Source organism: Paramormyrops kingsleyae, chromosome 3 (assembly GCF_048594095.1).
Source record: "Paramormyrops kingsleyae isolate MSU_618 chromosome 3, PKINGS_0.4, whole genome shotgun sequence".
NCBI classification, from domain to species: domain Eukaryota; kingdom Metazoa; phylum Chordata; class Actinopteri; order Osteoglossiformes; family Mormyridae; genus Paramormyrops; species Paramormyrops kingsleyae.
Window position 1 is genome coordinate 19,295,132 of NC_132799.1, and position 14,500 is coordinate 19,309,631.

Below are 14,500 nucleotides of genomic sequence, written 5' to 3' on the forward strand. Positions count from 1 at the left end.
TACCTGAAGAGGTCAAATATTTACAACAGTGAACATACACTTTTTGTTTCCTCATTAGGAAATGTGATTCATTCAGAAATAGCCTTAATGTATGCCTCAACCTGTCCTGATGCCTATGCAATTTTCTAAAAATGACTTGCGTTTAAAATAGCTTCAATGCTGTCCCTAATGGAAATTCCAGATGAAATCAGTACACCCCCTCAACAACTTATAAAATGGGGTTTTTGGACTGCTGGTTTACACCATCAGATCTACTGGAGCAGGACAGCAGATACTGTTTCTAACCAATTCAGCTCAGCTGCCCCCCAAAAAAAAACCACGTGAAACCATGGCCTGAATATCCTTCAGGAATTCTTACTATATGTACATTTAAATGAATGGAAAATTCTTCACACATATGGTTCTACATCCCAATCCCCACCTCTACATACAAAGCATGTTTCTTTCTTATAGAGAACAAGCATTTTAAAGAAATTGTAGAGACTGGTACCATTCTTCAAAGGGATTTGAATGCTATTTTTGAGAGGTCTCGACACGTCCAAACACGCTGCTGCTGTTTAAAGTTTTTTTTTTTTTAACACAAATTTCACGAGGAAAACTTCATGACATTTAGAATCACCTTGGTGATGCTGGAAAAAACGATTAACGCGTTCGGAGTTTTTCAGTTAAATGAGCAAAGATACCCAAAGGGGAAAAAAAGTTTATTAACCAAATCAATGACTCGCGATGTTCATATTGGGGGATTACTCAAAAATAAAACTGCAGAGCGGCACACCTTTAGATTTAGATTTAGATTAGACTTTATTAGCCTTACCAAACTAATATTATTCTAACGGGTTCAGCTTATCTGATCTTAAACTTCCCTTGACTGACTTTAATAATACGATGGACAATATGCTATAACCTAATTTATAATATTAATTGAATTAAGTTCGACCCACGACCTCGGATACCGAAATACTTTACACATATCTGCACAGCATTTTTCCTAATAACTGACTAAACTACTACCTGATAACGTTTCACACACCCAAATGGATATGATGTTTTTCCTAAAATTGGAGGATACTAGTGTAGAGGATACAACGTGGTATTAATTGTTCCACAAACGCGCTAATGAAAAGTATATCTTCCTTACGCATACTCTGAAATTAAATAATTTATAACTTACCAGTCTGCTCCTGAAACGCCTTCAAACTCGCCATATTTATGGCAAACGTTTAAAAGTTCAGCCTTTACAAAATTTACACAGTCCGGTTGCGGAGTAATGTCTGGGAAAAAGAAGGCGAAGGTGTGTGTATGCGTGCGGGTGTTCGTGCCGATACAGCGCTCACAGTCCCTGCGGACGCCCCCGACTGCGCACACGGTTCGCTTCTAAACAGCGGAAGTCTTCACCCTCAGCGACTTTTCCCCTATTCCGATAGCAAAGCTCGCGCCCATCTGATTCTGTGGCGAAAAGACGCACTTGTACTTTCAAGCCTTGTATTTTCCATTGCATGTGTCTCGTACTAAACAAGAAAAGGTTTTCCTTTCGATGATGCTTCTTAGCTGTAATGGGCATATGACTTCGATGTACCAATAAAAATGGATCAAATTATTTTGCGGCGGCAATCAAAACAATAACATTGGTATTTATTTTCATGCCCTGCGCTTCCTGGGATTGGCATCCTTATACCTGGAGAAGCGATTATAGAAGATGTTTAATAATATGTATAACTACTTAGAGCAGCAGGGTGGCTCGTGGGTAGCAATGTCGTCGCACATCACGGCTGAAATTTTAAATTCCACCCCTGCCCTCTGTGCATGGAGTTTGTATATTCTACCTGTGTGGGGAGGCAGTTCTAGGAATTTTTAAGCAGGGTGGCAAAGGTATGTCTAGAGGTGGCCACAATATTAATGCATTGTTAATGTGCACAAAAATAAGTTATATGTATCAGAGCATGTGAGCGGAGCCGTTGGAATTTGGTCAGAGCGCTGAGCGGTTTTTTAATTAAGGCTGGAGCGGTTGCTCTGTCTCGAGCAAATACCGTTCACACTACGACTCCGAGGCGTGCCTAGATCTACCCAGTATTCATCTGTATCAGTGGCGGCTGGTGAAAAAAAATCTTGGTGGGGCTGACGTACCAATAGATTTCCCTTCCTAGTCCAGTATAAGCATTCAAATGAACAGTCAGAAAATGACAACAATTTCACAATCATAATTTAATTTCCTCAGTTGGCTGGGTGATATTTATTTCGGGCTTGTGGGTTCCCAGCTCCTTAAGGTGGATTTTTTCCACCATCGTCCTTCTCGCAAAAGGGTAATTCAATAACGATTTCACCGAATTTGGCGGAAGCTGCCCCTCAACTGTCGTCGTCGCCATCATCTCTCTCTGACTGATTGACCTGAGAGCAATCCAAAGCTTTCCCGCATTTTCTGTAGCAGGGGCGAAATTTCCAGCGCCCCAAAACCATTTAATTTGGCGATGCTGATAGGCCAAATCTTTATTATTTTCGCCTAGCAACCATACACGATTGGCTATTTCGCTGCACTTCTGGGGCGCTTTGATGAGCGCCCATGAAGAGAAATGATTGGTGGAAATCTGTCGGTGGAAATTCACTGTTGAATGAGAGTCAGTCGGTGGAAATGCTGTTTAAATAATTCAAATTGAATGTAGGCACACACTATTAAGTAAAACTGACATTGACTATATAATCCTTACATCCATACATCCAGTATGCGGCAGTTCCTAATAATCCTTTAGGTGAGTGTGTGTGTGTATATATATATATATACACTCACCTAAAGGATTATTAGGAACACCTGTTCAATTTCTCATTAATGCAATTATCTAACCAACCAATCACATGGCAGTTGCTTCAATGCATTTAGGGGTGTGGTCCTGGTCAAGACAATCTCCTGAACTCCAAACTGAATGTCAGAATGGGAAAGAAAGGTGATTTAAGCAATTTTCAGCATGTCATGGTTGTTGGTGCCAGACGGGCCGGTCTGAGTATTTCACAATCTGCTCAGTTACTGGGATTTTCACGCACAACCATTTCTAGGGTTTACAAAAAATGGTGTGCAAAGGGAAAAACATCCAGTATGCGGCAGTCCTGTGGGCGAAAATGCCTTGTTGATGCTAGAGGTCAGAGGAGAATGGGCCGACTGATTCAAGCTGATAGAAGAGCAACTTTGACTGAAATAACCACTCGTTACGACCGAGGTATGCAGCAAAGCATTTGTGAAGCCACAACATGCACAACCTTGAGGCGGATGGGCTACAACAGCCGAAGACCCCACCGGGTACCACTCATCTCCACTACAAATAGGAAAAAGAGGCTACAATTTGCACGAGCTCACCAAAATTGGACAGTTGAAGACTGGAAAAATGTTGCCTGGTCTGATGAGTCTCGATTTCTGTTGAGACATTCAAATGGTAGAGTCAGAATTTGGCATAAAAAGAATGAGAACATGGATCCATCATGCCTTGTTACCACTGTGCAGGCTGGTGGTGGTGGTGTAATGGTGTGGGGGATGTTTTCTTGGCACACTTTAGGCCCCTTAGTGCCAATTGGGCATTGTTTATATGCCACGGCCTACCTGAGCATTGTTTCTGACCATGTCCATCCCTTTATGACCACCATGTACCCATCCTCTGATGGCTACTTCCAGCAGGATAATGCACCATGTCACAAAGCTCGAATCATTTCAAATTGGTTTCTTGAACATGACAATGAGTTCACTGTACTAAAATGGCCCCCACAGTCACCAGATCGCAACCCAATAGAGCATCTTTGGGATGTGGTGGAACGGGAGCTTCGTGCCCTGGATGTGCATCCCACAAATCTCCATCAAGTGCAAGATGCTATCCTATCAATATGGGCCAACATTTCTAAAGAATGCTTTCAGCACCTTGTTGAATCAATGCCACGTAGAATTAAGGCAGTTCTGAAGGCGAAAGGGGGTCAAACACCGTATTAGTATGGTGTTCCTAATAATCCTTTAGGTGAGTGTGTATGTGTGTGCATATATATATATATATATATATATATATATATATATATATATATATATATATATATATAATATTCCCCCCCCCCCACCCACATCTGGGAGGGCGGCGCCCAAGCGCCCCATATGGGCCAGCCCCCACTGATCTGTATAATTATCAAGACTGTTACACAAACAGTGTTGCCAACTTAGCGACTTTGCGAGTTTTTATGGAGTTAATTTTGTGCCAAAAGTATTAATCAGAATTTTGAAAACAGCAAGCAAATCATTAAGTATCAGAATGAAACTATGTTTTCCAAATATCAAAAAAGTCCAATAAAATCATTTTTTCCTTCTTCTCTAATTTGTTTTGCTTCTGGAATGTTTTTCTTTGCTTTTGATTTTTTTTTTGCTTCTGGAATGCTTTTTTGCTTCCGACTTTTTTGGCACCGTTTTAACGGGTGGGCGGGCCTTAGCAGCTTACACGTCTATTGGTCAGCTGGAATTTGGAATGAACACGCCTTTAACCATCTGAGAACGCCCACTCCATGACACTTCAGAACATCGCAACGTAGCGGGAAGCTCCAGAGCCAGTTTACAGCATTGAATTACATCTTTGTAGTTCTATAATAGTGTACTTTTATTGGGAATCGGTGTATGCAACACATATTTCGCATTCATAAAATGTCACCAACCCATCCAGTTCAGTAACTTTCGCATCATTTTCTCACATTGCCATTGAGAGATTTTTTTCTATTGTCATTTTTTGGTCCGTTTAGATTGTTAATGTAGATTTTATACAAAAAAATTGTGGTTAAAAATGTTAACTGTTCACTTGTTTACTGTGACTTGTACACTTAAGCAAACGTAATAAAAGTAACTCCGCTAGAGTGTCTCTTTGGGGTCACTTTTGCCGGTACCAAGTCAGGATAAAGGAGAAGGGTTGGAATTGTGATATAAAATAAAACAAAAATCGACAGAAGAAAGTTCATTTGTAGTTCTAAACGTATTTAGGGTGTTTTAATCAATTTTTGTCTCTCCCACGACATTATTCCTGTCTCCTACAGCGTCCATTACAATCACACAATTATGCAAATGAGGCGATGGCGTTTACTTACTTCTAGCGCCTTTTGGGACAGCCAATAGCTACTTTCTTTGCTGAGGAGTTGGTAAAAGTGTAAACAATTTGGCCGAGATGGAATTCGCAAAGTACAGTGGTACCTCGGTTCTCAAACTTAATCCGTTCCGGACTCCGGATCGAATCCTAAAAAGTTAGAGTTCTGATCGAATTTTCCCCATAAGAAATAATGGAAAACCAATTAATTGGTTCCCGGCCCACCAAAATTACACCTAAATATGTTTTTTTTTAGCATGTAAACACAAAATGAACAGGATAAAACAAGAAGAGCATTTTTTTCTTAATGGCTTCCAAAACGATAAAGATCTTATCCCAACATTACCCCATGTCCTGCCCCGATTGTCCGCTCCTTCCGTGCCACGCCCCCTCGTTAACCTCGTGTGGGATCCCCATGTGATCAGCTGTTTCTGGTTGTTGTCATTAGTCCTCTATTAAGTCCGCGTTTCAGTTTGTTTCCCCAGTCATTGGATGCGTTCGACTTGCTTACAGCACTGGCTTAAAGCAACGCATTCTGATCTTGACACAATGCATTATGGTTAGATGCATTGCGACCTCTCACCCGGCTGCACAAACTGGAACCGCCTCCGTGACGACACACCTTTGCCTTTATTGGCTGAAGAGTTTAGTTACACGCATGATGTTTGTATCCCTGGCAGTTCCGATGCGTAATCTGCTATTTCTCCCGAATATCACATACAGTAAAGCAGTGAGAACTGGTTTTCAGTTAATTTACCTGGTAAAATAAAGTTTAAATAAATGACATAAATGCTCTAATAGTAGACATAAGTTAGTGGTTTATTTATTGTTAGTTACTGTAATGTTGCGCTGCTTTATTTGGTTAATCGTCCAGTCTGTGAAGAAGGCATTCAAGTAAGAATTGCATTGTACTCTGTACATGACAATAAAAACTTTGAATCCGGTCCATTGTTTATTTTTATTATTACTCTGTATTCGTTCATTTGTTCGTGAATAGCAGACTTTTAGGTTGTAACATTTGTACAACTATTACGTAACTTTTTGGTGAGCAATGGCTAACAAAATTATATAAAGTACAGTGTATTACCTGATACAGTATTTTCAATAAAATAGCATTATCACCAACAAGCGCTGCTACTACAGCAAATGCGAGGCTGACACTGAAGCATTACCTTTTGTTTCTGCTCAGAGACGTGCGGTGTGACTCATTTCCTGGCGCGTACAATTTATATTAGGTCAGATCGAGTTCTAGGTCAAACTGCATGGTTTGTTCGACTTTCAAGAAATTCGAATTCTAGTGAGTTCGAGAACCGAGGTACCACTGTACTTCACAAAGGAAACTGATAGGTCATACAAATGTACTATTCTTATCAAACATATAAATGACAATAATGTAGAGCAAGAATAACAATGTGGTGAAACTGTTTCAGTGAGTAAAAATTCACTTTGGGAATCTAAAGACACCTCTCTACGCCAACACGTGGAGGCCAGTGCAAAACATGAGCAAGTTTTATATGGTTGTAGCATATCAAGTCTATAAAGTAAAAAAAGTATAAAAGCCTATAAAGTAAATACTGGTAATCAAATAAATTAGTTTTGTTATTCAAAGTAGGCCTAGGTCTAATAGGATTTTTTAAATTCACGTAACGCTGTTAGTGAAATTTGATTTTTTTTTTTTAGAGAGAGAGACTATTTTTGTGTGGAATGCCATTGCCAAACCTAGCTGTCCGTTGTTGCCCATATGTTGTTTAAAAATAAATATTTTCTGTTCTGGGTGACAATGTTGTTGTTGCTCATATTTCCTTATGATACAATGCTTTGGTTTAAGGTGACAGTTGTTAGGCATGCAGATTATTTGTTCATGTTTTAGATTGGAGCGATTTCACTGTAGTGATGGGAAGTTCGGCACAATTAATTGATTCGATTCTTTCGAACTGTCCGTTGTAATGAATCGATTATAAAACCGATTCTATAATTCACTTTTTTTTTCGTCATATGACTCAACGAATCATGGGATCGGATAATAAATCTGTCTCAAGGTTACGTTATTTGACTGAAAGATAGCGCTGATGTTCAACAAAAATGTTCAGCTTGACTATTCACAATTAACAAAAACTATATAAAAAGCAGAAAGGGTGTCGATGCTGAATAAACATGTGTATATACACTCACCTAAAGGATTATTAGGAACACCTGTTCAATTTCTCATTAATGCAATTATCTGCTCAGTTACTGGGATTTTCACGCACAACCATTTCTAGGGTTGGATTATTAGGAACACCATACCAATACGGTGTTTGACCCCCTTTCGCCTTCAGAACTGCCTTAATTCTACGTGGCATTGATTCAACAAGGTGCTGAAAGCATTCTTTAGAAATTTTGGCCCATATTGATAGGATAGCATCTTGCACTTGATGGAGATTTGTGGGATGCACATCCAGGGCACGAAGCTCCCGTTCCACCACATCCCAAAGATGCTCTATTGGGTTGAGATCTGGTGACTGTGGGGGCCATTTTAGTACAGTGAACTCATTGTCATGTTCAAGAAACCAATTTGAAATGATTCGAGCTTTGTGACATGGTGCATTATCCTGCTGGAAGTAGCCATCAGAGGATGGGTACATGGTGGTCATAAAGGGATGGACATGGTCAGAAACAATGCTCAGGTAGGCCGTGGCATTTAAACGATGCCCAATTGGCACTAAGGGGCCTAAAGTGTGCCAAGAAAACATCCCCCACACCATTACACCACCACCACCAGCCTGCACAGTGGTAACAAGGCATGATGGATCCATGTTCTCATTCTTTTTATGCCAAATTCTGACTCTACCATTTGAATGTCTCAACAGAAATCGAGACTCATCAGACCAGGCAACATTTTTCCAGTCTTCAACTGTCCAATTTTGGTGAGCTCGTGCAAATTGTAGCCTCTTTTTCCTATTTGTAGTGGAGATGAGTGGTACCCAGTGGGGTCTTCGGCTGTTGTAGCCCATCCGCCTCAAGGTTGTGCATGTTGTGGCTTCACAAATGCTTTGCTGCATACCTCGGTCGTAACGAGTGGTTATTTCAGTCAAAGTTGCTCTTCTATCAGCTTGAATCAGTCGGCCCATTCTCCTCTGACCTCTAGCATCAACAAGGCATTTTCGCCCCCACAGGACTGCCGCATACTGGATGTTTTTCCCTTTGCACACCATTCTTTGTAAACCCTAGAAATGGTTGTGCGTGAAAATCCCAGTAACTGAGCAGATTGTGAAATACTCAGACCGGCCCGTCTGGCACCAACAACCATGACACGCTCAAAATTGCTTAAATCACCTTTCTTTCCCATTCTGACATTCAGTTTGGAGTTCAGGAGATTGTCTTGACCAGGACCACACCCCTAAATGCATTGAAGAAACTGCCATGTGATTGGTTGATTAGATATTTGCATTAATGAGAAATTGAACAGGTGTTCCTAATAATCCTTTAGGTGAGTGTATATACGTATAAGTGACTGAACCACGGGTATTATTACACAGGTATAATAATAATAATAATAATAATAATAATAATAATATTGATAACATTAGCACGAATAAAATAGTTATTACAGGACATATGAATTGTTTATGTATGGTCTGTTTTTACATTGTTGATTGCATTCAGTCTAAGTCTTTGCAACAATTTCGCTGGAGAAATATCTCACATTTGCACTTTCCTTTTAATACAGGAAAAGACATGTGCGAGTAATTGGACCCTTGAAATGACATGAAAAGACAAAGTACAGTAATAATACTGTAAGCAGTCACATACAATAAGCACAAATAAACGTGTACAAACAGTTGTATAAACGCATGTGTCCGAAAACCCATAAGTTTGATTCGTTCATCGAACAGGCTCTCGGGTTTTTTGGAGTCAGCGAGTTAGAGACCAGTGGCCTGTACTACGAAGCGGGGTTACTGGCTTATCGGGGTAACTTGTCAGATTTAAGGTACCACAGTTTAAATGGACTTCATATTCGCTCACTTAAATTTTGCCGACTACCTTAAATCCAACAAGTTACCCCGATAAGCCAGTAACCCCGCTTCGTAGTACAGGCCACAGGGGTGCGTTTCCCAAAACCATTGTTGCTAACTTGAGTGGTTCGAACTACGTAAGTACGACGCAGGTGTTTCCCGAAACCATAGTTTGAACTACAGAGGTAACGATACTGCGGACTTATGCAGTACGATGCATCGTTAAACAACGCAGGTGTTTCCTAAAAACATAGTTCTAACGAACGTTCGCAAACACTGTCGTTAAGTTGCGTAGTTCGAACACCAGCTCACAAGCTCTAGTTAGAAGCGTAGTTCCGGGTAAATACGTCAGCAATGGTGGGAAATGCCGTCTAATACGGGTATAGTCACCGTGTAAGTAAGAAATGTAGATCTTTAGTATCTAATAAGGAATAATTTAGCTCTACGATCACATTTAATGTGAAGTTGTCTGAAAATGTAGTTTGAAACGTAATTGTTGTGTGGGTCTGTCACGCCCACGGGGGCGGCTCGGACAGGTGCAGGGCATCAGGGACTGATTACCTCCTCAATATAAGGACAGAATCAATCGCAAACAAACCACGAAGTATTGCGCTAATGAAAAGCCTTACTGAGCGTTATTCTGTCTCCCTTTGCTCCCGTCCCTTGCTTGTCTACCTATTGTGAGATCCTTACCTCTTGTTCCTTACCTCCTTAGTCCAGCTCCCGTCCTTGACCCGCCTGTCCTGCTGAGCCCGGCTTCCTCTGTCATCCAGCCAGCCTGTTCCCAAGTCCTGTGTGTGCCTGTTGGACTGACTCATCGGCTTTCGACCCTCGCTCACGGTTTACGACCACGACTACCGCTCGCCGCCTCTGGACCTGTTTGCCTGATCGCCGCCCCTAGAGAAGCCCCTCTGCCTCTAACCACCTCTCTGGTTACCTGGGCGGTGGTTCTCTCCATTCCTTGCTTCGCGGGGCTGACGATTGCCTGTGATACCTCACCCTTTGGCTTATTAAAGCTCTGCTTTGCCCGTACTTTTGGATCCTTGTCTCCCTTATCTACCCGGTGTGACAGGGTCTCTGGTCATAAGTACGGTAACTGTCCTTAGTGAGGGACAAATCTCAGACTGCAAAGTATTGATTAGCACAGGGGTGGCTAATTTTATCCAGAAAGGGCCGTTAGGCATGCAGCTTTTCGCTGCAACTCCGTGCTTAGAGTAGAACGTAGAGGACCGATCGAGTTTGCACAACTAGGTTTGAGCAACTGATCGAACGGTTATCCCAAAAAAAAACCTGCAAACACACCGACCCTTTCCTGACAAGATTGCCCACACCTGTAGTGGCATATGCAGTTAGTTTGTGTACCCTGTGGTCATTGTGCCATATAGTACACTTCGCCATATATAGAGGAAAAAGAGAAATGACAAAAAACATTACTAAAAATAAAATAATAAAACCCAATAATAAATCATTATCCCTTGTATGTGTCCATGTGTGTATTTGTAGCCCTATGCAGACCATTGGGTGTTGTGTGGTTTCTTCATTACACACAACTTAAGAGGGACAACAGTACTCCTTATTCACTGACAGCTGTCATTGCCATAATGTAAGAGAAGAATGACACTACAGCGGTCAGATACGAATCCATGCCTTTGTACTCGGGAAATGACGTCTGTAATGTTTGGATATTACCCACCAAACATGAGACGTCCATCAGACGTGCAGATCATGTCTAGATGGATTCGGTCGGTCCAGAACCATATCTGGATGTCTACACAACGTGCAAATCAGGTGCAGTATCTGCACGTCTAACTCTGACCCCTCTTGGACGTAGATATGTAGTTCAAGCTGAACGTCTAGGTAGGCGACTTTTGGACATTTGTAGACAGATTGTCAATTCCATGTAAACATTGTCAGCATCAATTCTGGTGCCTATTGTAGCTCATGCTGTTGTAATTTTAATGTTTTAAAATGTCCAAAAATAAACTGCTACACGTAAGCAAATCCCATAATCACAATTTGCCGATGCACGTCCGGTGTGTGGTTTGGCCAAGTTCTGTTGCCGTAGCGCTATAAAAAAAATAAATAAATAAATAAAAAAAGCCGACACTGTCGCGCATGCGCTCTTTTGCAGTAAAACGGTTGTGAGAAACTGCACGTCGTTGTGGACAAGTTTAAAGTTTAAGGTAAGTAGTATTTAGCATTGTTTAGTTGTGTACATTGTTTAATAATCGCATTGCTGACTTTTTTGCAAACCAATATGTCCACATAATTAATCTGAAGGTAAGACACATCTGTACATATGGAACTCCAAAGTGTTCAAAAGTATTATGAAATATATGAGAATGATATATATTGTGAAATACAGCTCATTATTGTGAAATATATTGCATTCTGTTATATAAATTTACTTATTGTGAAATATGATTTCATATATTTTTAGCAGAACGACTTCCATTTTGCAGTAAAGCGGGAAAAGTAAAGTATTTCATCATTCAGCGTCATGAAATGATGAAATAAGGCATCATGAAATGATGAAAAACGGCATTATTAAATAAATACTGATTTTGAAAAAATATATATACATATTTCACAATAAGAAGTAGTGCTAGGCGATAAAACGATCTCGATTTTTTTTATCGATAAAAAAATGAGGATGATCACGATGATACACACAGACTATAAAACTCGATCAACCAAGTTGGCTCCGTTTTATAGAATGCGCTGAGACAGACAACTTCATGGCCTATCGAGCAGAGGTTTACTGAACGCTAGCAAAACAGCCAAAAAAGAATCAATGGGTGCGTTCTACTTGGGCTTAGGTCTGTCTGCAGCTGACGCGACGTGGAACGCGATCTGCCGGCGGCTGCAAGGGTGGAGTATAAACTGACTGCAGCCAAGTCGGACTACTTATACTCCTCGTAGTCTGTGACACCTGACTGCAATGGCAGCACTACCAGAAGGGTGTAGATAAATCTATACAAAAATCACATGCATGCACATTACTTCTTTTACAATAACCAACTCCTGATACAAACTGTTAGCAGTGAATAAAATTATTGTGTATTGTGGCTCTGTGTAAAAAGATAGCTGCCAGGAAAATTATCAAATACATGTATTTCAAGGATTCAAAGTTACTATTGTCATGTACTCAGTACAATGCAATTCTTACTTGAATGCCTTCTCAGACTGGACGATTAAACCAAATAAAGCAGCGCAACATCACAGTAACTATGTGTATTGTGTATTGAGTGAATTATTGATGTTTAAATTCACTTAGTTTTTGGTTTAAATGTATTTATGTGTGTTATCATCTGATCTGATACTCCCAATAAAAATGTATTAAGAATGCTGTGTGAGACTTTTTGTACTGAATTTGCTTAATGATGCTAGGTTATTGGGGTGAAACATAATATGGTATTAGAATATATAGTGGGGATTATTTTGTAATGAATAAAGCTGTAAATACATAAATTATGTCTAAAGTAAGTCTACTGTATGTGTGACGTTAAAACGACGTCTACACCGACCATTTCCAGACTGTTTTTTCACCTTATACAGACGTCTTATAGTTGTCATAACTGAACATCCAGAGAACGTCTAAAAAAGACGTCATAAAAACTTTCATTCTGCACCCTCTGAAGACGTCTTTTCTACGGTAGGCCAAGACGTCTAAAAGACGTCATTTCAACGTCATATTGTTTGCTGGGTACATGCACCTGTCTATTCCAGTCAGCCACTAACATTCTGTAAGCGACAATGTCGGACCAGGAATTTGTAAGTGGTCGTAGTGTGACTGAAACACAATGAACTGCAATCAACGTAATTACAGATGGAGCGTCTTTCACAAAATGCAGTGTCATAGCTAAAAGTTCTTCTGTTTACCACTCCAAGAAGTGTCGCATTATTTTGGCACGATTGCTATTTTTCATATTATTGGTGTTATGTGACTGACACAATAAATTGATGATATATATATATGTGTGTATGTGTGTGTGTGTGATTATTATACATTTATATGATATTACACAGTTCACGAGTTCACGAGGCTGTGAAAGTAGTTTGTTAGTTGTTGCGCACGACTCGCCATGAGTCTGACCAGTCAGCGCTGGAACCATGGTAGTTCGAACTACGGAAGTCCCAACTAACTAACGTGGTTTGAGCTACTGTGGTATGACGGTTTTGGGAAACAGACATACTTCGGATGTTGGTTAGTTTCAACTACCATAGTACAATCACTGTTGCCAACTTCTCAGCAAGGAATGTCGCTATTGGTTGTCCCAAAAGTCGCTAAATGACGCCATCGCCTAATTTGCATAATGTGCATGTAATTAAAATGGACGCTGTAGGAGAGAGGAATAATGTCGTGGGAGAGACAAAAGGTGGTTAAAAAACACCCTAAATACGTTTAGAACTACAAATGAACTGTCTTCTGTCGATTCTTGTTTTTTTATATCATAATTCCAACCCTCTTCCTATATCTGGGCTTGGGACCGGCAAAAGTGACCCCAAAAGAGACACTCTGGCGGAATTACTTACTCTTAAAAACTGTCATACTTGGCGGAGTTTTTGGCAATAAGCCAGGACAGGATCAGCCAGTGGTGGATTCGCGCATGCGCAATTGATTTGCAGTCTGGACGCGGAAAGGTGAACATCTCCTGCTCTGACTGCAGCTGGGCGGGGCTGCTGCGTGTGGACTCTCCGCCTGTGAATGCTTTGGGACGGGAGGGGAGCCCACGGCAGCACCCGCTGCTCGGTGAGGAGAGTAAGAACGATACGTGCTTCCACGTCAGAGTCTCCAAAAGTCTCCAATAACACTAGAAAAAGTCGCTAGTTGCTTTTTTGAAAACGAGTCGCCAGAGAGGTCTAAAAACTCGCTAAATATAGCGACAAAGTCGCTAAGTTGGCAACGCTGAGTACAATGCATCGTTAATGTTAACTTCTGTCGTTGTTTGGGAAACGCACCCCAGGTACTCGGCCGTTCGGGTGTTCTCGGCACCAGACGGAAGTCTACGAATGCAAAAGTGACAAATGTAAGTGACGAACATAAGAATAAACCTAAAAGTGATAGACAAGCGCAGATGGAACATGAAAAATAAATCCAAAATCGCGGGGGATGCTTTTGGATGTTGAATAGCCAAAGATCAGTTTTAAAATAATTTTAAAAATCGATTCGTTCAGACTTACGAATCGGTTCAACCCGTTCACTAAAAAAAACGAGTTAAAAAGAACGATACGTTCGCGATATGTATTACTGATAATAGACTAAGACATAAATTGACAGGTTAAATGTACAAATATAACTGTTGATGGTCAATCCTATTTTGCATAACATTTATAGTCAAGTACAGTGGTACCTCAGTTCTCAAACTCATTAGAACTGGAATTTCTTAAAAGTCGAAACAACCAGTTAGAAAAAAA

At 40.6% G+C, this 14,500-nt stretch overlaps 1 protein-coding gene and 1 long non-coding RNA gene across 8 annotated transcripts in view; one reads left to right on the plus strand and one right to left on the minus strand.

Annotated features, from left to right (window-relative positions):
- edaradd (EDAR-associated death domain) overlaps positions 1–14,500 on the minus strand; it is a 38,807-nt gene that overhangs the window by 12,506 nt on the left and 11,801 nt on the right. Inside the window, exon 1 of one of the 7 annotated variants that reach the window (XM_023804076.2) lies at positions 9,776–9,904. The exons of 2 other annotated variants lie outside the window; for them this stretch is intronic. Coding sequence is in view for 2 of the 5 variants with exons in the window: in XM_023804040.2 (XP_023659808.1) it covers positions 1,172–1,205 (34 nt within the window). In the remaining 3 variants the exon portion in view is untranslated. Of the gene's footprint in view, positions 1–1,171; positions 1,625–9,775; positions 9,905–14,500 lie in introns of those variants that run through there. 4 more of the 7 variants (XM_023804058.2, XM_023804040.2, XM_023804049.2 and 1 more) reach the window with 4 other exon arrangements.
- On the plus strand, positions 11,184–12,428 carry LOC140588198 (uncharacterized). The gene is made up of 2 exons (XR_011989514.1): positions 11,184–11,265; positions 11,902–12,428. It is a non-coding gene; the product is annotated as an uncharacterized lncRNA (long non-coding RNA).